This window comes from Lacerta agilis, chromosome 15, assembly GCF_009819535.1.
Source record: "Lacerta agilis isolate rLacAgi1 chromosome 15, rLacAgi1.pri, whole genome shotgun sequence".
NCBI classification, from domain to species: Eukaryota; Metazoa; Chordata; class Lepidosauria; order Squamata; family Lacertidae; genus Lacerta; species Lacerta agilis.
The window spans coordinates 42708883-42730722 of NC_046326.1; the positions used below are offsets into that span (position 1 = coordinate 42708883).

Genomic DNA, 21840 nt, shown 5'->3' on the forward strand with positions numbered 1-21840 from the left:
ATGGGCGGCAAAGCAGTGGGTGTGCCACCCTGTCCCACCCTGCCAGCTTGCCTGCCTGCCTCTCGTGGCAGGAGGTGCCCTGAGGAAAGGTGCAGAAGCAGCCCCCACTGCCTGCCCCACCTGCAAATGGCTGCTGGAGCAAGCAGAGTGCGGGGCCCAGAAATGCCCCTGAGAGGGAGGCCCTTGCCCTGCCCACCCCCCTGCTGGCCTCGGGGGCTGCTTGGAGCGCCAGTCCTGCTGCTTAACTGGTGCCATCTTGAGCACGACTGCTCCTGCGCTGGATGGGAAGGGAGGGTCTGCCCCTAGAGGGGAAGAAGCAAAGGGCCGTCGCCGCTTCCTACCTGACAGCTTCATCTGCCGAAACTTCTTCCGCCGGTAGTAGCCTCTCCAGCCTGCCTGCAGCTTGGTGGCTGAAGCCAGGGAGGGAAGAGGCACGTTGAAGCACGGAGATGGACCCCCCCCCTCCGGATGGCCTCAAAGGTTGCTGGGGCCCAGCGCCCGCCTTCCTTGACCCCCGGGGGGGCCCAGGCCTTCCCTGCCCCCAGACTCCCCGATAGGCAAACTCACCCAGACTCTGCTTCCGGACCTCCAAGCTGTCTTCTGTTGCAAAGAGAGTCTTGGGGAAACGAATAAATATTTTTGTCCTGGAAAGGAAATGATCCATAAGAGAGAGAGAGAGAACGTTTATCCCCACCCCCCACCCCCATCCGGGGCAGCACCCCCGGGCTCAGCCGCCTACCTGCCCATCTTGAACTCCTCCTGCTTGTAGCCGAGGTGTTTCAGAAGCACAGCCACGCCATCGTGGGGCCTCCCGTCCCAGGTGGGCCACGTTTCGGGACACAGAGACTTGTACCTGGCCATGGAAGGGATGGCAGCCGGGTCACATGAGCCCCAAAGCCCCCCAAAGCTGCCCTTCTGTGAGGGGGCTGGAGCTGCCACAGCACAGCAAGCAGGCAGGCAGGTCAAGGAGGCAAAACATTGCAGGAAGAGAAACCGCCCTTCATTTCGCCCCCCGGAGCCACCTGCGCCCTCCGAATCCATTCCTGCACTGTAATGTTCCTGCACAGGGTTTGCATGCACACCTACCTCTGGAGGAAGACTTCGTATTTTCGCCGATAAGCAAAGCCAGCCCGACGCACTCTCAGGTTCTCCATCAAGCCCAAGTACTTCACCTGATGCCGGATCAAAACTTCATCAAAACGGCCTGGAAAATGATCGGAATGAAGGAGAGTGACTCGCAAAGAAGGGCAGCCGGCCCCCTGCCCTGCCCAGCACCTGGGTTGCCCTCTTGGTGCTTATGGAGCTATTCTTCCACAGCAGACAGTCCCCCACCCCCCTTCAAGAACAGGGCAGTGCAAGCCGGGCAGCATCGGAGGAGGCCTAGGCGGCAGCCAGAGCTTGTAAGTTGGGAGTTTTTGAGAAAACCTCAGAGATGAGAAACCTGGAAATAGGGGAATCCAGCCAAAGCTCATAATCCCCCCAGACCCGGCTCTTCGCTGGTGACACGGAGACCCCCACACCAGCACCCCTCCCCGCCCCCTGGGAAGGAACCAGGGACAGAGGCTCAGACCCACCCGCCTGCTTGGCGTCGTTGGGCTTGATGCAGCGGATGTAGGAGGGGTCCTTGGACATCAGGATTTCCATGAGCTTTGCGAGGCTGTTCTTGAACTGTGTCACTGCCTGCAGGAGAGGAGAAGAGAGGAATGGAGCAGAGGAAAGGATCACGGCCACCTGGCCTTCCTTGTAGCGGGACCACCACCCACCCACCACCCTCCCACCCACTTGGGGCTGCTCTTACCGTCTCTGGCCTCTTCTTGTCCGTCAGCTCTGCCCGGTCAAAGCACTGGTTGACAATGGGGTTCTCAGAGTTGCACATGGCCTGTGGGGGCAGCAAGGGGGAGTCACGCCGGGGCAAAGCAGGCCTGGCTCAGCCCCAGGAGCCGTTTGCACGGACAGGCACCTTCCTGCCCAGGGCACAGGCCCACTTCCAGGCAGCCGGGACTCACCTCTTTGAGGTTCCGGAAGAGGAGGTCGTTGTTCTTGTCCAGGAAACCTGGGGGGGAAGGAAGCACAAAACCAGAAGCATAAAAGACCCCGCCAGGAGGCGCTGGAGGGAGGGTGTCCTCCTGAAACAGGAGGCACAGGCACAGGACCCCCCCCCCGCCCGGTTGCCCAGCACTGCTGCCTGGAGATGGCTGCCACCTACCTGCCACATGGTAGGTGACGTCCCCTGCGTAGTGCTGCAGCCGGAACTCCTCTCGGCCCAGGGACTTCCGGGTCTTGGCATCTGCCAGCTTGTGTCTGTGGAGAGGGAAACCCCATAAATGGGCAGAAGATGGGAGGGAGGGAGGGAGGGAGCCAGAACCAATGGCTCAGGGTCCCAGAGGACGAGAAGAAGAAGAAGAAGAAGAAGAAGAAGAAGAAGAAGAAGAAGAAGAAGAAGAAGAAGAAGAAGAAGAAGAAGAAGAAGAAGAAGAAGAAGAAGAAGAAGAAGAAGAAGATCCCAGGTGGGCAGTTCAAAAGGATCCCAGGTGGGCAGTGATGAAGAAGAAGAGTTTGGATTTGATACCCCGCTTTATCACTACCCGAAGGAGTCTCCAAGCGGCTCACATTCTCCTTTCCCTTCCTCCCCCACAACAAACACTCTGTGAGGTGAGTGGGTCTGAGAGTCTTCAAGGAAGTGTGACTAGCCCAAGGTCACCCAGCAGCTGCATGTGGAGGAGCGGAGACGCGAACCCGGTTCCCCAGATTACGAGTCTACCACTCTTAACCACTACACCACACTGGCTACACTTGACTACACTACACTACACTACACTACACTACACTACACTACACTACACTACACCAACAAGGTTGGGCTGGAGGGGATTGGTTCCCTGTAGCAGGAGCAGATCGGCTGCTTCTGTTCTCAAAGAAGGTACTGAAACCTGTGGAGCCTCCAGTCCTGGGCTGAAGATGGAGAGGCTCCTCCGGCCCCCAAGGCGACTCACGTGAGGAAGTGGGGGTGGTTCTTGATCGTCTCCTCCAGTTTCACCAGGAAGGTCGTGTCAGTAGCGTCTCCAGGCCGCAGGCACTCCTCATCCTGCAGGGAGGAAATGGAAGGACTTGGGGGGTCTAGCAGGCAACACCACCCTCCTCCTCCTCCCCCCAAGACCATCGCTGGAGCCTTTCAGAGCAGATGGAAGCCTCCACAGGATCGGGGGGGGGGGGGAGAGAGGCTTGCAGGTGTCCCCAGGAGGCTGCCCGCTGACCAACTTGGCTAATGGGCCCAAAGGAGGGAGCACAGCAGTGGGGGTGGGGGCCCAGGAGGGCATTTCCTGTGCTGTGGGGATCCCTCCCAACAGAAGCTGTAGGCAGACAATGTATGTTTTCAGAACCTTCCATATTCCTTTGACTGTAAATTGTTTCCACCGATTAAAATCTTGCCTTTTTGCAGCCCTGGGAGCTTTGGGGAAGGACAGGACAGAAATGCTATCCCACCCCCAACAAAAACAGCAATAATAATAATAATAATAATAATAATAATAATAATAATAATAATAATAATAATAATAATATGTTTATTTATACCGCATCCATCTCCCCAGCCACTCTGGGCAGCTCACAGCATATATAAAAACATACTAAAACATCAAACATAAAAAACTTCCCTGTGCAAGGCTGCCTTCAGATGCCTTCCAAAAGTCAGATAGTTGTTTATTTCCTTGACATCTGAAGGGAGGGCGTTCCACAGGGAGGGAGCCACTACCGAGAAGGCCCTCTGCCCGCAATCTTCTCACACCCTTTTCTTCAAAGCCTCCTTGAGGACTTACCAAGACTGAAATGATGCCTTTGAATTTCTCTTCCACTAAGTCACAGATGATCTTGTTGTTGAAGTACTGGACAGGCTCCCACTGCAAAAAGGAAGCAAGAGAGTCTGAGTGAAAGAGGCCCCGCTCCGGAGGAGAGCTGCATGGGGGAACAGCTGGAGGCACCAGCCCCTTTGGCCTTAGGGGGCACAAGGGGAAGCCCCCCATTGCCAAGAGTCGGGCATTAAGGCCTCAACTCCTTGCCCTTCAAAGGAGAAGTGATGGCTGCTTACAGCAGAGCCACGTTCTTAGGCTACGTTCTCATTCAACAGAAAAGTGGCCAGAAATCCAAAGGGCAAGTGCTCGGCAGAAGCCGGCTGGCGAAAGGGCTGACTCTATTTCCAGCTGGACTAAGTAAGTCGGCCTCCTCGGGTGTAAATGGCAGCCCCTCCCTCGCTGGGAAAGCAGAGGAGCCCCCCCCCCCCCCCGCGATCACCACTGCCTGCTCTTACCGCAATTCCCTCAGCCTCGTATTCCTCCTGCTCTGATTTCAGCGTGAGCTCGATGAAGAGCTGCTGCAACTTTTCATTGCAGTAATTGATGCAAAACTGCTCGAAGCTGCAAAGGAGGGAAGGCAGAAAAGAGCTCTTGGCCCCAGCAGAGGCAGACCCAGCACAGACTCTGACCCCCCTCCCCCTCCAAGCAACCACTTTCACTGAAGGGGGGGACACAGTCATGGGTGGCAGAGTGAGACCCACCCGCCCTGCCACCTGGTTTCCTGGTGGAGAGCAGCCTGCCCTGTGCCAGGCAGCCCCTTGCCCCTTGCAAGACAGGCAGCCCCTCCTCTTCCTCAACCTGGGCAGGAGCCAGGAAAACCCACCTGTTGTGCTGGAAAACCTCGAAGCCGTAGATGTCGAGCAGCCCCAGGACGGAGGCGCTGCTTCTCCAGCCCAAGCGCTCCGTCTCCTGCCAAAAGGCACAGGGGAGTCAGAGCCCCCCTGGGAACGCCACTCTCCCCTTGCCCCCCCCCCGCCCAGTCAAGGGGCCTGGAAAGTGGGGACTTTGCTCCTGTCCCAACGCTGGGAACCGCCACAAAGCCACGCTTGAAGAAGGAGGCCTGCTCCTTGCGGGCCCCTTTTCCGGAGCAAGGCCTTCTCCACGGAGGGTGCCACCCACGACCCAGTGGCCGTCATGGGGAGAACAGCCTGCTGACCTTGTAGGCGAGGGACTTGTTGATCTTGCCCACGAGCCACGAGAAGGTGCGCCCGTAGATGGCCTTGGCGAGGGCGTCCCGCGCATACGCCGCCTGCTCCAGGTTGAGGGGGCTGAGCAGCTGCAAGGAAGGAGCCGTCGTCAGCCTCTCTCCGGCCAGCGGACCCGGGAGGGGGGGGGAGGGCAACCAGGTACCCGAACCACCTCCCTTGGATACAGTGACCATCACCAGGAAACGCCCCCGGGTTAGCCTGGCCGCCTCCCCCCACCCTCCGCGGCAGCCAGCCAGCCAGCCAGCCAACCCTCTTACCTCTTCCCCCTTGGCGATAATCTTCTTGTGGGTCAGAGCCTCTCGAAGCAGAGACCCTTCAACCCCCAGGAGCTGCAAGGCAGAAAAAGGAGAGGCACGGCTGAAGAGCCTCTGCCCATGGCAGAGGAAAAGGGGTCCTTCTCAGCCCTGAGAGGAGGAAGGCAGAGACCCAAACCGGGGAAGGAGTGATGGGCGCAATGCGGCCGGGAGAGAAGAGAAGAGTAGGTGCGACCTAACCCCTCGCCCCCCGCTTAGCATCAAGAGAAAGGGTGTCATTATTTCTCCTCACGTTAGAGGAGAGTGGAAGTCTGGGGGACGGTTTGGCCTCTTCTCTTCCAAGAGCTGTGACTAATCCTCACCCCTAAAATATACTGAAGGCCTTATTCACACTTTTCCAGGGGCGTCGTAGGGTGGGGGCGGTGGGGGCGGGCCGCCCCTCGTGCCGCCCCTAGGCAGGTGTGTGCGGTGCTGCTGCTCCCGGGGTGACGGAGGGAGCGGCGGCGCGTGGGAGTGGTGGGAGGGGCCGCCGCTTGTCACCCCACGCGCCGCCGCTCCCTCCGTCACCCCGGGAGCAGCAGCGCTGCACGGACGAGGCTCCCGAAGCGGCGGCCCGGCATCCCCGGGGGCGGGGCGTCGCCGCGTGTGCGTGCGTCATGACGCACACGCAGCGATGCCCCGCCCCCGGGGATGCCGGGCCGCCGCTTCCGGAGCCTCGGTGGGCTGCAAAGAGCCCTGAAGCCGCAGCCTGGCACCCCTTTGCGCTACGGCAGCGGCTTTGGGGCTCTTTGCAGCCCGCCGAGGCCCCCAAGCCCCCGCCCGGCATACCCCTGCACTTTTCAAGTACTCCAAAGTCATTTCCCTTGGCACCCTGTCTTCTGACTCCAAGAGCTACATATTCACTGGACGTTGATTCCCCCAGCGTTACTTGGCCATCTCTCAGATTCATTAATTTCTTTGATCCCTTCTAGAATATAACCCTTTCTCTAGACTTTATGACACACACGTGTCCCCCCCTAAAAAACAGCCGCCAAGTGAGGCAGCTCAGGCCCATTTCCTTTCGCTCCTCTCCACACCCCGCTCCCGCTGCCCCCTCCCTGCCCCCTTGACCAGCTCTGCTACTCACCCTGGCCAGGTACTTGATCTGGTTCTCTGTGGTCACTTGAGCGCTGCCCTCTTCGTCAGCAGCAAACTGCACGTTGCCCAAGTGCAAGACGCTGGCCACAATGCTCAGGAGGTCCTGGGAAGGGGAGGGGAGGGAAGAGGGCCAGGGAGGGTCACTAGCAGAAGAGCACCACAGAGGGGGACGCAGGACCAGCCCCCTCCCTCCCAAACACGCGGAGGCAGCAGCAGCCGCAGGAGTAAAGGGCGTCTTACCTCCACTTCGTTGTCGCTGAAGTTAATGACGGACAGGGCCCTGCGCACGCCCTTCCAGTCGCTCTTGTCGTTGATGGAGCTGACTTTGGCACACTGGCCCTGGCAAGAGAGATGGGGAACGTGGGGAGGACACCCTTGGCAGGCAGCGGAGGGGTGTGTGTGCAGTGGCTGCCCCCAAAATGGACAGGCAGGCAGGCGGTCTTCATCTACCGCTCAGCCCCACTGCAGGCCCCAGAAGGGCTTCTGCCGGGTGTGTCTGTGTGTGTGTGTGTGCACAGCGCTTTACCTTCACCAGGAACTGGTACTGGTGGGGGCTCTTCTCCAGGCCCAGCCTCCGCAGCAGGTCCTCCTCGCCCCCTTCCAGCAGCTGGTAGAAGATGTGGAAGTTCCTCTCGCCGTGGTTCTGGTGCACCACCCGCGACTTCTCAAGGAGGTAGTTCAGGATGTGGCCCCCAATGGGAGCCCCCTAAGGCAAAGAAGGCAGCAGGTGTGGCTGGCGAGGGCAGAGCGGGAGCCAGCTGCTCAGGACCCCTTTGCAGAGGGAGCCCGGAGCCAAGCAAGAAGGCTGCTGCCGGAGCTCTCAGGGTTTCCCCACCAAGCGCCTGCAGACCGTCCACCAGGGGTCAGCCCTGCATGCAGAGCCGCCTTTCCGCAGTGGGGTGGGGGCATAGGAACGCCCTGCTGCTGGAGCTCTGTCCTCCTCCTCATCTCAGAGAGCGGAGCCCACCCCTTCCGGGACAGGCCGGTCTTTCCTCTCCAAAGAGAGATGCTCCAAAGGAGGTGGCTCAGAGAAGCTTGCGTGCATTTTCCACAGGGGACATGATGAAAAGCATTGGGGGCTGGGGGAAACCTGGCGCCACATGAGGACAGAGAGAGGGGCTCCCCCCACTCCTCCAACAGCTCAAAAGATGTGGGTTTTCAGTGTCAGCATTCCAATGCAGAAGGGTCCAGTTTCAGCCCCGACATGACCAGGCAGGGCGGGGAGAGCAGGACAGACCAGGAGGCTAACTTGGTTTGCCCTCCTACGGACTCACCTTATAATCAAACTGCACATCCATGTATTTCCCAAACCGGCTGGAGTTGTCGTTGCGAAGGGTCTTGGCATTTCCAAATGCCTGGAGAGGAAGAGGAGGACAACAACTGATCTCCAGACGCGGGGAAAGGACTCTGGCTCAGGCACAGCCCCTCGGACTGCAGGCCTTGCCTGGCCCCCAGCTGGCCTCGACTCGGACCCAAGTGCTGACCACTGGAGGGCCTCTCCTGCTTCCACACAGGCATCCTGGGCCAGGGGCTGGCAGGTGGGCTCCCTTGGTCGCTGGCACCCAGCAGCGCAAAGCAGGCCACAATGATGGGGCAGGTCCACCGGGGAGGAGCGGCCGTGCTGTGCTGTGTCCAGCTCTCTTCCAGGCCCAAAAGCCACAGAGGAGAAGCAGCAGCCGCAGCCCCGGCACCTTCTGAACTGGGCCTCGTGCTCTTACCTCCAGGACTGGGTTGGACTGCAGGAGCCGGTCCTTGATGGTCTCCACCTGCTCGCTGGCTGGGCAGGTGACGGCGTAGTACTGCAGCACCTTCTTGGTGGCTTCTGTCTTGCCAGCCCCGCTCTCCCCCGAGATGAGGATGCACTGGTCCTTCCTCTCCGTGCGCAGAGAGCGGTAGGCGTTGTCTGCAATGGCGTAGCTGAGGAGGAGGAGGAGGAGAAGAAGAAGAAGAGTTTCGATTTGATATCCCGCTTTATCACTACCGAAAGGAGTCTCCAAGCGGCTCACATTCTCCTTTCCCTTCCTCCCCCACAACAAACACTCTGTGAGGTGAGTGGGGCTGAGAGGCTTCAAAGAAGTGTGACTAGCCCAAGGTCACCCAGCAGCTGCATGTGGAGGAGGGGAGACACGAACCCGGTTCCCCAGATTACGAGTCTATCGCTCTTAACCACTACACCACACTGGAGGAGGAGGAGAGAAGCGAAGGGCCACAGTCGTCACCACCCGGCCAGCGCCACCAGCCAGAGCTCCCAGGCCCTGCGGGGGAGGGGGGAGGATGCCTGCCGAGGGGGCACAGCAGCCCCACCCTCAGGGATGGCCAACCTTCCAGTGGCGCTTTGGTAAAAGTGCACCCTTCACTCGCCTGTGCCAGTTTTGCTTCTACTTCTTCTCTTTTCACCTGCCCATGCCAAAAAGAGCTTCTGCTGAGGCCCTTTCTCCAGTCACCTTCCTCCTTTATTTCCAAAATGTCGACCGTAAACCCAGTATGCATTGCCATTAAAACAAGTGTAAAAGCTGGTCAAGACTGAGAGCGATATGGACAACTACAGGGTCGGATCCCATCTGGCCAGGGAAACGCCGTGGCAGCATCTGATTCACGTGACGTAGCCAGGAGGGGGGGCTGTTTGGCTGTGGCACCCCAGCTGGGGAAGAGACTTGCCCAGGGCCCGCATGCCAAATGTTTTGGCACTCAGGGTAGCACTTTCCACTACTACAAATCCTCATCCACGTTCCAAGGGTTTTGTCTGCTGGGTCATAATAGAAAATTTGTTGGGTTTTTTTTGCTATATGCTGCCCTAAAATCCCAACGTGATTTTGGGTGGTATACGGAGAGCAAACTATTTTAATAAATAAGCAAGTAAGTAAGTAAGTAAGTAAGTAAGTAAGTAAGTAGGTAGGTAGGTAATTAAGTAAATAAATAAATAAATAAAAATTTGATAGGGTTTGGTAGAGAATAAACCCCAAATTTAGTATTCTTTTCCACTCCCTCCCTTCTTTGCTTTCCCTCATCTGAAGGAGGCTGAAGCTTGTGACCAAGAGGCTTGCAGATCCAACAAGTGGGAAGTTGGGAGGCAGCCTGTCCATCTAAAAGACAGCGCCCCCCCCACCGCCCCCTCAGCATTTCTGCTGGGTCAAATCCCAGGGAACATGGGTAGGGGGGCAGAATGTGACCTGAGATATCCCCTCCTTCCCTATCTTCCTCCCTCCCATCTCCCAAAGCCAAGGGGGTGGGAGGGAGCAGAGGCACTCCCTAGATTTTGCACACACACACACGCCCTGCAAGCAGTGCGGCTAGGGGGGGTTTCGCGCACGAAGGGCTCTTTTGCCTTACGAATTGTGCTGGGAATCAGCGCTCCGTTCTCTAAATGAGGAGCGTTCACCCAGCTATGCAAACAAAGATACGCTGGCGGGTCCCTGGTCTCTTAGCAACGTGGGAAATGCTGGGCAGAGGGAGCAGGAAAAATCCCACCCTCTGCCCTCTCATGCACACAAACACACAGATTTTCCTATCCTTTGGGCGTGGCTGGCAGCCTGTGGCTCCCGAGGCCCAGGGCAAGCAAGAGGGGAAGGGGGGGCCGGCTTGACCCCTGGCGTTACCCACAGGTGGGGAGAGACCTCGTAGAAGCTGACGCCCCGGTAGCGCTCCATGTGCTGCTTGCTGTAGATCTCCAGGTCCTTGTAGGGGTTGACAGAGACCAGGACAGAGCCGATGTACGTCTGCAGAGTGAGGGAGGGAGGGGAGGTCAGGAGGCACAGGGGGAGGGAGAGAGAGCAGCCTCTGGGGTCGCAGGACACCTCATAGTGACACTCTTCTTCTTCCTCCAAGAAATGTTTCCTGCCTGCCTCGATACCTCAGGCCCCACCCCAGCCTGGCATCCTGGACCCCCTGCTCCAGAACCTGCAGCGGGACCGCCCTGCTGGGGCCCAGCACCCAAGCACAGGGGCTCTGCGGGGCCACAGCTCTCGCCGGGCAGGGGAAAGAGGAAGGGGCTGCTAGGCGAAGGGGGCTGCCCCACCCGCTCCGCTTACGTAGATGAGGTTCTCCTTGAACCGCTTGCGCAGATTCTCGATGAAAGCCGCTTCGCTGGTGAAGTTCTCCAGCAGGACAAAGTCCTGGACTCCCACGCGGTCGCGAGCCGTCAGGGCGCTCTCCATGGCTGCTAGCCGGACCCCGTCACTGCCGACAGGCTGCAAGGAGCAACAAGAGGGGAGGTTGAGCCAGGTGGACGGAGGTGGACAGGGAAGCCTCGCCGTGCCTGGGCTGGCTGTCCAGGAAGGGCCAAAGGATGGAGGGCAGAGCAGGGACTGGCGGGGATCAGGGAGAGGCATCTCCACAACAAGGAGGGGACAGAAGTCCCCAATCCACCGGCAGAAGTCCACATGCCCCACTCCAGCCCAGCCAACGTGGCTCAGCTGGTTCACTACCAGAGTTTTAACATCTCCTAGAGTAAATGAGTCCAGGTCTCCGAGGCCACAAACGGCAATGCAAATCAGGATCCTTCCCAGGAAGGCTGTGAGGCAGAAGGGAGCGGCTCTTCCCGACCCCAACACACACACTCCACTGGTCCTGCCCTCTGCCAGCAACACCCTGCACATGCCATGGGGGCTCACCTCATGGTTGGCCAGGTGGAACCCCATCGGGATGAGAGACCTCTTCTGCTGGATCTGGGCCAACAAGCCCTCGACATTCATGGCTGCCACGAGAGGGAACGCAGCGCCCCCACGTCCTTCGCTTGCTGGGAGTGGAGCCGAGTCAGCCTGCCGGCCTCTCCCCAGCACTGCGCAGAGGCGCCCCCACCCCGTGGAGGAAACTTTCCATGCCAACAGGAACATTTCCTCCCCTAGCAAATCCCCAGGAGGGGAGAGGGAGAAAGGAGGCGCACCTGCGCTCCTCAGGCCACCCTCTTAACCTCTCCCTGCTCAGGCCCCACAGGGAGCCTTTGGGGGGTGGCTGCTGGGAGGGGCTCTTCCAAGGCGGAAAGCCAGGGGGTGAGACCTGGAGTTTGGGGGGCAGAGTGGGGAGAGAAGGGCAGCTGCCTCAGAGACAGCTGAGCATCTCTCTCTCTCTCTCTCTCTCTCTCTCTCTCTCTCTCTCTCTCTCTCTCCTCCCCATGCCTGCAGGGGCTCCTGGCACTAGCCAGCCCCCCCCCCCAAGAACACCACCCTCAGCACCAGCAGCAAAGGGACCCCAGGGGTCTTCCTCAAAACACTGGCTGGCCAAGGAGGGGAAAGCAGCAGCAGCAGCAGCAGGTCACATCCAAGCCGGACACAGAGAGCTCTGAGTGAAGCACACCAGCCCCCCCCCCCCGCCCCAGTCTCCCCAGATGCCACAGGCACAGTTGGGGGACAAAGTGGTGGCTCTGGGGGAGGAGAGCAGTGCGGTATACAAGCTAGGTGCCAAATGGCACCTTGAATCTGGGTTACGGTCACCAAAACCGAACGTCTGCTCACCAGGGGGTTGGACTAGATGGCCCCCCCCCCCAGCCAGCGCTACAATTCTACGATCCTATGATCTCAACCGCACTGCCTGATTGTACCTGTTCTTACAGCACTTCACTAATGCCACTATGCAAGGAGGAGAAACACACACAGGGGAAACTATGGATTAAGGCAGGGGTTCTTCAACTGTGGTTGTCAACCTGGCACCCAAAAATCTCCACGCAATCACAATTGGACCCGAGTCAGTAGCAAAACGCACCTGGGGAATTTTGAACGCTGCAGGAGAGGGCATTGCCTCCCAAGTGCCTGTGCTGCTGGGGAAATTTCTAGCCTGCCTCTGGTGCTCTCACCACTGAACACCACAGCCATAAGGCATTTGCTCCTCAAGGGAGGTGGGAGGGGACTCGCTGCAAACCAAGGGAGACAAAGCCACAGTGATGCCCACCCCATGGGAGGGTGGAAGGAGGGGGAGAAGCAGGAAACTCACGGGACCCTCACCCCCCACATAAATCCCTGGCAGCCAGCCCCCTTGCTCAGCCAGATCAGCTGATGGGAAGAGCCAGCAATGCTCTGCGCTGGCTGACTGACTTCCCCGGGATGCGGAGGTGGAAGCAAAGGGCCAGGGCTGCGCTGGGAGTGGGCAGCCTCCCCTTCCTCCGGGGACACGTGGCTGGCATGGCTGGCCCACCTGCAGCTTGTCTGAAGACGGGACTGAACCTGCCCGTGGTCCTGAGGGTCCTGAGCCTCTGCCCACTGGAGGGAAGTGCTAGACAGGGGAAGTGGAATGCAGGCAGGGTGGTTTTTTTGACTGCCTGGTGATGTTTGGAGGTAAATCAGGAGCAATTCTGGTGCTAAACATGCAGACATGTTCACTGTCCCCCCCCCCCTCTCCTTCACACACATTTTTTGCCAGGATCTTACATGCCTTTCTTGCATCTTGGATTGGGTAAAAGCAAATAAACGTAACGTTTAAAAATAGTACCGTTAGGCGTCTTTCTGAAGCAAACAAGTGTAAATTCTGCAGTATTTATTCAAACAAGAATTGTAAACATTCCCAACATTGGAGGCAGAGCCGTGAGGCCCAAAGGGCGCCCAAAGGCACATTATTTTGTTGGGGTGAGGTGGGGTAGAGAGATATGGGGAAGGAAGGAAGGCTTCTTGGACACACACACACACACACACACACACACACACACACACACCGGGTTTCCCTTTCCAAAGCAGAAGGAACTTGGGCATATAGAGAAGAAGTTCAGGTCGCGGCAGCCTCAAGAATTTCCCTCCCTGCCTCTGCTGGACCACAAGCAGTGATGCCCGGCAGAAGAGAGCTTGCCTGTGTCTGGCTCCCCAACACCCCCCCCCCATAGAAAGGGGTCCTGCTTTCCACCAACCCCAGAGGCAATTTCCTCCAGAGGCAGAATTGACAAGAGAGATGGAGGAGGCTGAGCTTCTCCCCACCCTCCAGAAGACACCCCCTTCAGAGGACAGGCTGGCCAGCTCCACTGCTCCAGTCAAACCATTCGCTGGCCTTTTGAAATCTCTGCAGGGTCCCTCCTCCCTCACCCAGACAGATGCAGGCACCCCCCCCCTCAGCTGCCAGGAATTTCACTGGGTGTGGCAATGACACCATTGCCACAGGGGCCCCTGCCCTGGCTGGCAAAGAGGCCCCATGTCACTCTTGCCTGGCTGGGGCAAGCTAGGTGCCAAGAGGGTGCCTGGGCCACCCTGCTCCCTGCAAAGGCTGCTTGCTGCGCTGGCCGCCCACTAGGCAAAGCTCCCGTTCCGACTGCAAGACTGAGCACGTCTCACGAGTCGACTTCCTCCTGGTGCGCAAGCCCAGGCCGAGAGCAACGCGGCCCACAGAGGAAAGTCAGCGGCAGTGGGGTTTCTGCAGGCCAGCTTCCCCATTGACTCATGAGCGCTTCTGCTTCCAGCTTCCCTTGTGTTGCTGCCCTGCCCCTCGGGCTGCGACTTCGGAGGGGGGGGCTGTGGGTGTTGCTCAGCTGCTCCCCTGCCTGGCTCAGCCCCCCAAAGGCACCCGAGAGTGAGAGGAGGCCCTAGTGCCACCAGAGGGTCCTCCTTCAACGCCCTTCGGAAGGCTTTTTTGACTGTTTTAACTTGGATTCCCAATACCCCCCCCCCAATTTGTAACACACACAGGGCATAGAGGCAGGGCAACCCGGATCCGTCCCAGGGGCTGCAGCTGAACAAATGGCTCAGCCCTGTTTGTAAGGGCGGTGGCAGCAACGCTCTTCCTTTGAGGTAGGCCGTGTCTGGGGAGACTCTGGGGCTGGCCGGCCCTGACAAGGCTCCTGTGATTAGGGAAGCTCCTCTCCTCTCCTTCAAAACTCACCATGGCCCAGGATGGGGGGGGTCACCTGAGGATGATGAAGGCTCCCCCTCCATGCCAGTTCACCCAGGAGGGGCCCTTGAGGCACGTCAGGCCTAGCTTTCCTGGGTCACTGCAGAACTGGGAGGGGGGGGACACTCCAGAGCCCCACGACTTGTGGGCTCCCCTCCCCATGTCCTGACCCCTCCAAGAAATAGGCTCCCTCCCTCCCCACACCAGATCCAGGAGCCCCCACAGAGAAAACCTCCTGAGCTTAGTGGCCACATTGACTCCCCACCACCACCACCTCCTCCCAAGTCCAGGTCTTCCCCTGCAGGACAGGGCCACAGAGAGCGGCATCAGCTGGAGGCCAGGATCAACCCCCAGGAGACCCACGGAGGAATTTCCTCCCTCTCCCCACCGCAGAAGAGCCTTACCACAGCCCTGAACTTCATGGCTGCCCCTCGCCAGAGTCACGGGCCTCGCTTCTCAGAGCAGGGATCCCAAGGACGTTGCCGCTACTCTCCGCCGCCTCTCCCCTCTCGGCATCGCCCCGAGCCCTCCAGAAGGCCTTCCCCCATCGCCAGCAGCAGCAGCAGCAGCCCCCCTCCCGGCTCCACGGTGAGCAATGGGCAGCAGAGTGGGCACACCCTAAATCACAAGCTGCAGCAAAAGCCTCTGCCGGCCGCCTTGGATGAATAGTTCCCTCTCTCTCAGCAGGCAAGAGGGAGAGAAAAGGAATCCAAGTGGCTGGGAAAGTTGGGCCCGAGCCCAGCACTCCTCATAAAAAGCCACAAAGAGGGGGGGGGGAGGTAGGGAGGATGGCGGGCCCAGCTTGGCTCCCAGAGGATGACGGCAATGGGGAGATGCCCGGCCAAGGTAGCCCAGGAGGGAGAAGCCACATCCACAGGGCAGCGTGAGAAACACAAATATATAAGCTAGGGGCTATTGGCACCTTGAATTCTGGGCACCCAGAAATCTCCACGTCGTCGCAAATTGACCCGCAGAAGGAGCAAAAATGTGCCTGGCGAATTTCGAAGACTTCTGTGAGGCAACGATTGACCCTTTGCCGTCCCCAGTGTCCCACACACACATTCCTGCATCTTGGCCCCCTGGGCAACAACACCCTGCGAGCATCACACACACAAAATACGAGAGGCTGGGGGAGATCTGGGGCCCACCTTGCCAAGAGGAATTTGCATGGGGGCTTCCAGATGGGGGCCTGTCCTGGCTCTTCTGCAGCACCGTCCCATTGCCCAACCCCCTCTGGATCTCCACATGGCCACACCTCTGGGAAACAGTGGGTGGGGGCAAGGGCAGCAAAGGTCTTTTTCAGCAGTCTCTTATTTGCCCGGGGGGGGGGGGGGACAGCTGCATGGCTCCCCTTGGCAGTGGTCGGATCCCAGCCTTCCTGGCCAGACTTGCTCTGCTCACAGTTGATAAGCACCTGTTTCCCAGCAGGCCTGGAAGGGACCAGGTGGAATCTCTCCCTGGGCTGGGCTCCGCCAGCTGCGCCACCAGCCAAGCATCTCATGTTGCAGGCCACAAAGGGCAGGATTCGGAAGGGGCAGAAGGGCCTTGGGATCCTCGCCTGTCTGTCTGTCCTGACTCAGGATTGCCACGCTCACACCTGAGAGATCAACTGGTGTCGTCATCATCCCCGCACTTTGCCAGGATGAGCCCTTTGTATCCTAACCCCACAGCTGCTTGAGAAATGGAGGCTACAAGGGAAGGGAAGGGTGGCACCCTTAGGTGGGGTGGGACAGGCAGCCAGGCAGCCCCCAGGAGGGTGAGCAAGAGCCCCTCAGTCACCCTGGGCCTCGCTCGCAGGTACAGGCAGCGAGTGGAGGCAGAGTGTCTCTCCACAGGGAGCTTTGGAAGGAGAAGCGCCCCTAACAGGCCAGTCAAAGGGGTCTGCTGGCTCTCAGCTGCCCAGTTCCCTGTGGCCTGTGAGTAGGCATACACATCTGGATCAAAGTCAGCCCTGTTTCCAAATACAACAGCGGTGCACAGCATCTGGTGCCAAAGGGCCCTCAGGGTGGGGAAGACCAGGAGACAGGCGGGTGGTGGGGTCCAGAGCCCATGCAGGACAAAAGGTCACATTGGTGCCCCTTGCCACAGGACCCTGCTTTGTTGTTTGTTGTTGTGCCTTGATCCCCCTCGCCACCCCCAGCACCCAGAGCGCGGCAGCCACGCAGACCCCCCAGCTCAGCCCAGTCGCCCGCGGAGCTTCTCCCTGTCCTGCCAGATGTGGCACTGAGGAGAAAGAGCTGGATTCTGCTCAGCCAAAGCCTCTCCTCCTCCCACCCAGCAGCCAGACCGTCATTTTCCTTTTAAGGAGAAAATATGTTTTCACTGGGAAAGTTCAGTGTCCAGAGTCTGCGGTTGCTGGAATCCTCCACCGCTGGAAATGCCGCCTCCCAGCAAGAGGCTCAGGAGAGCGGAAAGACTTTGGGGTCCCCTCCTGCGTCCCCACCCTGCCCCACTTGATGCATTGGGCTGATCCCAGCCCTGGTCCTGAGCCACAGCAGTGGGGCATGAATGCCCTACAGACGGGGCCTCCCAACGGCTGAGAAGGCTCTGCTCCTCTGCCCAAAGTCAAAAAGCAAATCTGCTACCTGGCTGCTCTGAGGCTGCTGCTGCAAAGGGCGTAAGGTGGGGAGGACGGGCAGGGCCTGCCCCCTTCCATCCAGGGTCCCCTTGGGGACACCAGATAGGAAGTGAGAGAAGTGCCACTTGCAGTCCTCCATTTTTTAACGGAGGAAGCAGGATTTCCTCTGGATGACTCCCCCAGCACAATCCCAGGGAAAAAGCTTCTAAGAATAGGAAATGACTGTATAAGGGCAGATTTGCACTGAGTGCCTGGCAGTTTGGGAGGGAAAGTGAGGAGAGCAGCAGAGCAGCTTTGCTGCTGCAACACAAACACACACACAGAGAGAGAGGCAGGATCTGTCCAGGAGGGAGGAACTAGCCACTTTTCAGCAACCTCTTCTCTTTGCACAGATTCAAGGGCATGGAGGTAGCGGCTCTCTTTTCCTCCCGCTCAGCAATGCTTTTGTCTAGGGCTAAGCTTTCGAATTCTGGTGCTGGAGGAGAGTCTTGAGAGTCCCATGGACTGCAAAAAGATCAAACTTATCCATCCTTAAAGAAATCAGCCCTGAGTGCTCACTGGAAGGACAGATCCTGAAGCTGAGGCTCCAGTACTTTGGCCACCTCATGAGAAGAGAAGACTCCCTGGAAAAGACCCTGATGTTGGGGAAGATGGAGGGCACAAGGAGAAGGGGACGACAGAGGATGAGGTGGTTGGATGCTGTTCTCGAGGCTACCAACATGAGTCTGACCAAACTGCGGGAGGCAGTGGAGGACAGGGGTGCCTGGCGTGCTCTGGTCCAGGGGGTCACGAAGAGTCGGACACGACTGAATGTCTGAACAACAACAAGCACCTTGCTCTGACCCCCTGCAAAGCCAGGATGCTTCCTGACACCTTTCCCTTGGGCCTCTTCCACAATGGCAGAGCCAGCCCCCCCTCTCCCCCCCTGCTCCCAGCAAAACTGAAAGAGGACGCCCCTCCCGCAGAGCACTGGGGCCAGGGAAGTCCTCCCTGGGGCCCCAGGGGCAGAGGAGGAGGACCAGTTGCCCCCCCCAATAACAGGTCACCCTTTTCCCTGACAGGGACTCAGTACCTGCAACCCTGTACAAAAGAGCAGTCCCAGCTGCTGCTGCTGCTGCTGCTGCTGCTCATAGCCAGCCTGCGAGAACTAATTAATTGGAAGGGGAAAAGCCCTCACCCAAACGCGTCCTGGGGGGGGCCCTGACAATGAACAGAGAGCGCTGATCAGGCGTCCCTCGTGGCTCCTGGCAGGTTGGCACAACGTCCCAGCTCTGAGCCCAGGCGCTGAGCACGCCGCCGGCCCTGTTGATGCCTGACGCCGAGCCCCAGGAGGCGCTTAATGGCTTGTTTGTTCAGCTCCAGACACAGGCCTCTCCCAACGCAGGAGGGGGGCGGCATGGTCGTGCCACCCCCAGCCTCACGCCCAGGGAGGGGCGCCCCAGGAAGGCTCGTGCTTCTCTGCTGCTTCTCTGGCTACTTGCAGCAAGGAACGACAACAAGGTCCAGATCCTGCTCCTCCAAGGGGCTCCAAGGGGCCATTGTGGACTCCTGGAGGAGGAGAGGCAGGCAGGCAGGCAGGCAGCTGGGAGATGCCACTGGCAGACCAGGGCCAATTATTGATTTGCTGCCGATTCCCACACAAGGCTCCAGGGAATTAAGGGAACGGGAAAGCCTGTGAAGGAGGCAGGGAGGGGGCAAAATGCAGCAGCTGCTCCTACTCCCCTTCCTGTGGCACCCAAGGACCTCCTTCCCCAAGAGCAGCCAGGGGGGCGGGGTGGGACCAGGAGGCCAAGATAAGCCGCCCCTCAAATTGCCTCAATTGCCAGGGCATTCCCAGGCCCCATTCAAGGGGTTTGCATGGCGTTTGAAGCAGTGAAAGACTTAGGCCTTAAATATCTGACAGGCCACCTCTAGCCCTCCTGACCCTCTTGGGGAGGAGTAAGGTCAGGGGAGGGGGGCCTTCTTGGTAACTGCACTGCCCTTGGATGTTGGGTGGGTGGGTGGGGGGCTGGAAGAAGGCATTCTCTGTGCCAGCCCCTTTTAGGGAAGGGACCCACGTGGCCCAGGGGGAGAGGACCAGTCCTGCACGCAGAAGGCACCAGGTTCTGCCCCCAGAGGCATCTCCAGGGAGGGCCGGGAGAGAAGAGTCCTGCCTGAAGCACTAGTGATGGCGTCTCGGCTACCAGTCAGTGCGGGTAATACTGAGCTGGGTGGCCAGCTCCCCTTGCTCCCTTCCTGCAGAGGTGCAGATGTGCTGAAGATGCTCCTCTTCACCCTCGCCTTTAACACTCGAGATGCGTATTTTTAGAACCCGGCCTATTCTTGCGATTGTAATTTGTTTTAATCCGTTTTTTAATCTTGTGTTTTAAATTCTTGTAACCCACCCTGGGACCTTAGAAGAAGAACACAAGAGCCTGCTGGAACAGGGCGGATGCCCCAATGGGAAGCCCACAAAGAGCCCTCCCCTGCCGAGGTTTCCAGCCAGTAGGACTCAGAGCACAGCCATCAATAGCCTTTACCCCCTTGTATTCCTCTAATCCTCCTTGAAGGCTGTTGGGTCTAATCCTCTCTTAAAGAGCAGGTAATAAAGTGAATAAACAATAGGCTACAGAAATGTTTATCCCATACGAACAGTCCGGGGAGCCAAGGATAAAACGCCCCCAACCTCTCCCAGCAGATGGGTGTGGAAAATGCACCTTGAAACAGCCCAGATCCCTGCCCTCCTCCCCTTCTCCTTTTCTGGTAAGCAAAGGCTGGAAACATGCATGGCCTCACCCAGGTGCCCCTGGCTCTTGCGGCTGCTTCTCCTCCAAGGAGACTAAAGTCTGGAGGAGTTCCTCTTTCTCTGTCTGTCTGTCTGTCTCTCTGTCTCTCTCTCTCCCCACAACCTGTGACTGCTCAGCACCTGCCCATGAAGTGAGGCCTGCTGCGAGAGCTCTCCAAATTCCTCTTCCCAGGAAGGCTCCACTTATTGGTGCTGCTGGCCAAACACTCGTGACTCATTCTTTATTGCAGGATCCCAGCCAAGGCACACGGAGCAGAACAAACACGTCTCTGGGGACTAGAGTGCCAAGTCAGTGCCCTACCCAGACAAGGGCAGGTGAGGTTTGCCCTGCCGTCTCATGAACTCTGAAATGCTGAAACCTTCTCGGGGGGAAAACACCACCAAGTCCTGCAGGGGCTTTCCTTACTCAACGTGGCTCAGCGAGAAGCGTCTGCTTGCCGTGCAAAAGGTCCAGGCCCAATGGCGTCCCGCGCAGGGCGGCTAGCAACCCGGAGAGCCACCAGGCGGCCAGCCAGAGGGGCCAAAGGTCTGACCAAGGCAGCTTCCTGCACTCAGCAGCTGGGGTGTGGCTGCAGTTCTGCTCAACCATGCCAGCCTCTTTCCATCACCCTTCCTTTCAGATTGTGAGTCTGCTTGAATTTACCGGTAAGTCCCAGATGAAGAACCAAGCTGAGCTGTTCGGTTGCCTTGCTGCCAGCTCTGTCTGGCCAAATAAAACCAGGTTCTCTTCCGATTCTGCTTGTGTGTCGCCTTATCTCACATTACACAAAATGCAGAAACCAAAATTATGTCAGTCAACCATCACACGTCCCCTGCTAAATCAGGGATGGGAAATCGGCAGACTGTCAGATGTTGTTGTTGTTCAGTCGTGTCCGACTCTTCGTGACCCCATGGACCAGAGCACGCCAGGCACGCCTATCCTTCACTGCCTCCCGCAGTTTGGCCAAACTCATGTTAGTAGCTTCGAGAACACTGTCCAACCATCTCGTCCTCTGTCGTCCCCTTCTCCTTGTGCCCTCCATCTTTCCCAACATCAGGGTCTTTTCCAGGGAGTCTTCTCTTCTCATGTGGTGGCCCAAGTACGGGAGCCTCAGCTTCAGGATCTGTCCTTCCAGTGAGCACTCAGGGCTGATTTCTTTGAGAATGGATAGGTTTGATCTTTTTGCAGTCCATGGGACTCCCAAGAGTCTCCTCCAGCACCATAATTCAAAAGCATCAATTCTTCGGCGATCAGTCTTCTTTATGGTCCAGCTCTCACTTCCATACATCACTACTGGGAAAATGTCAGATGTTGCTGGACTCCAATTCACATCACGGCCAAAGATGATGGGAACTGTAGTCCAACCAGCTCCGTCTGGCCAAATAAAACCAGGTTCTCTTCCGATTCTGCTTGTGTGTCGCCTTATCTCACATTACACAAAATGCAGAAACCAAAATTATGTCAGTCAACTGTCACACGTCCCCTGCTAAATCAGGGATGGGAAATCGGCACAGCAGGCACGCCTATCCTTCACTGCCTCCTGCAGCTTGGCCAAACTCATGCCAGTCACTTCGAGAACACAGAATGGATAGGTTTGATCTTTTTGCAGTCCATGGGACTCCCAAGAGTGTCCTCCAGCACCATAATTCAAAAGCATCAATTCTTCGGCGATCAGTCTTCTTTATGGTCCAGCTCTCACTTCCATACATCACTACTGGGAAAATGTCAGATGTTGCTGGACTCCAATTCACATCACGGCCAAAGATGATGGGAACTGTAGTCCAACCAGCATTCAAAATTTGCCAGGCGCTGGGCGCATTTTGCCCTTGGCTATTGGCCACTTGCAATGAAGTGAAGATGCCTGGGCACCAGGATGACACCTGACGTCTTCACCATCTCTGGAGGCGCGTGCCCGGGGATCCTTGGATCTGGACTGTTTTCACACACTAGCAACACAACCTGTAAGATTCTATCTGTGATTCTTACCTATCTTGCAATGCTTCATATCATGCAGTCTCTAAACTTCCAATTATCCTTTTTGTATTTTTTGTACTTAATTTCTTTAACATAGCATAACATACAGTTGTAATTCTCTTTCTTTACTCTTACAGTCTTCTCATGTTCTCCCATTGATTTCTTAAGGTTCAATCTAGATCTGCTTTTAGGATTTCGGTTAAACCACTCTCTATTAGATATTCTTTAAATACCCTCCATTCTCTCCAAACTTCTTGGAATAAATGTGTATATGTA

The 21840-nt window shown here is 57.8% G+C and overlaps 1 protein-coding gene across 2 annotated transcripts in view; it reads right to left on the bottom strand.

Moving 5' to 3' along the window:
• MYO1C (myosin IC) overlaps nt 1–21840 on the bottom strand; it is a 41353-nt gene that overhangs the window by 6177 nt on the left and 13336 nt on the right. The window contains exons 1-22 of one of the 2 annotated variants that reach the window (XM_033171469.1): nt 14652–14728; nt 10476–10634; nt 10048–10163; nt 8166–8364; nt 7722–7802; nt 6974–7153; nt 6688–6786; nt 6437–6550; nt 5314–5385; nt 5005–5124; nt 4672–4757; nt 4304–4409; nt 3816–3896; nt 2994–3085; nt 2207–2301; nt 2007–2053; nt 1799–1879; nt 1575–1680; nt 1087–1204; nt 740–853; nt 568–644; nt 342–410 (exon numbers count right to left, since the gene is read on the bottom strand). In XM_033171469.1, the coding sequence (XP_033027360.1) occupies nt 342–410; nt 568–644; nt 740–853; nt 1087–1204; nt 1575–1680; nt 1799–1879; nt 2007–2053; nt 2207–2301; nt 2994–3085; nt 3816–3896; nt 4304–4409; nt 4672–4757; nt 5005–5124; nt 5314–5385; nt 6437–6550; nt 6688–6786; nt 6974–7153; nt 7722–7802; nt 8166–8364; nt 10048–10163; nt 10476–10634; nt 14652–14669 (2230 nt within the window). In that variant the 5' untranslated portion in view covers nt 14670–14728. Of the gene's footprint in view, nt 1–341; nt 411–567; nt 645–739; nt 854–1086; nt 1205–1574; nt 1681–1798; nt 1880–2006; nt 2054–2206; nt 2302–2993; nt 3086–3815; nt 3897–4303; nt 4410–4671; nt 4758–5004; nt 5125–5313; nt 5386–6436; nt 6551–6687; nt 6787–6973; nt 7154–7721; nt 7803–8165; nt 8365–10047; nt 10164–10475; nt 10635–14651; nt 14729–21840 lie in introns of those variants that run through there. The other variant, XM_033171468.1, reaches the window with a different exon arrangement.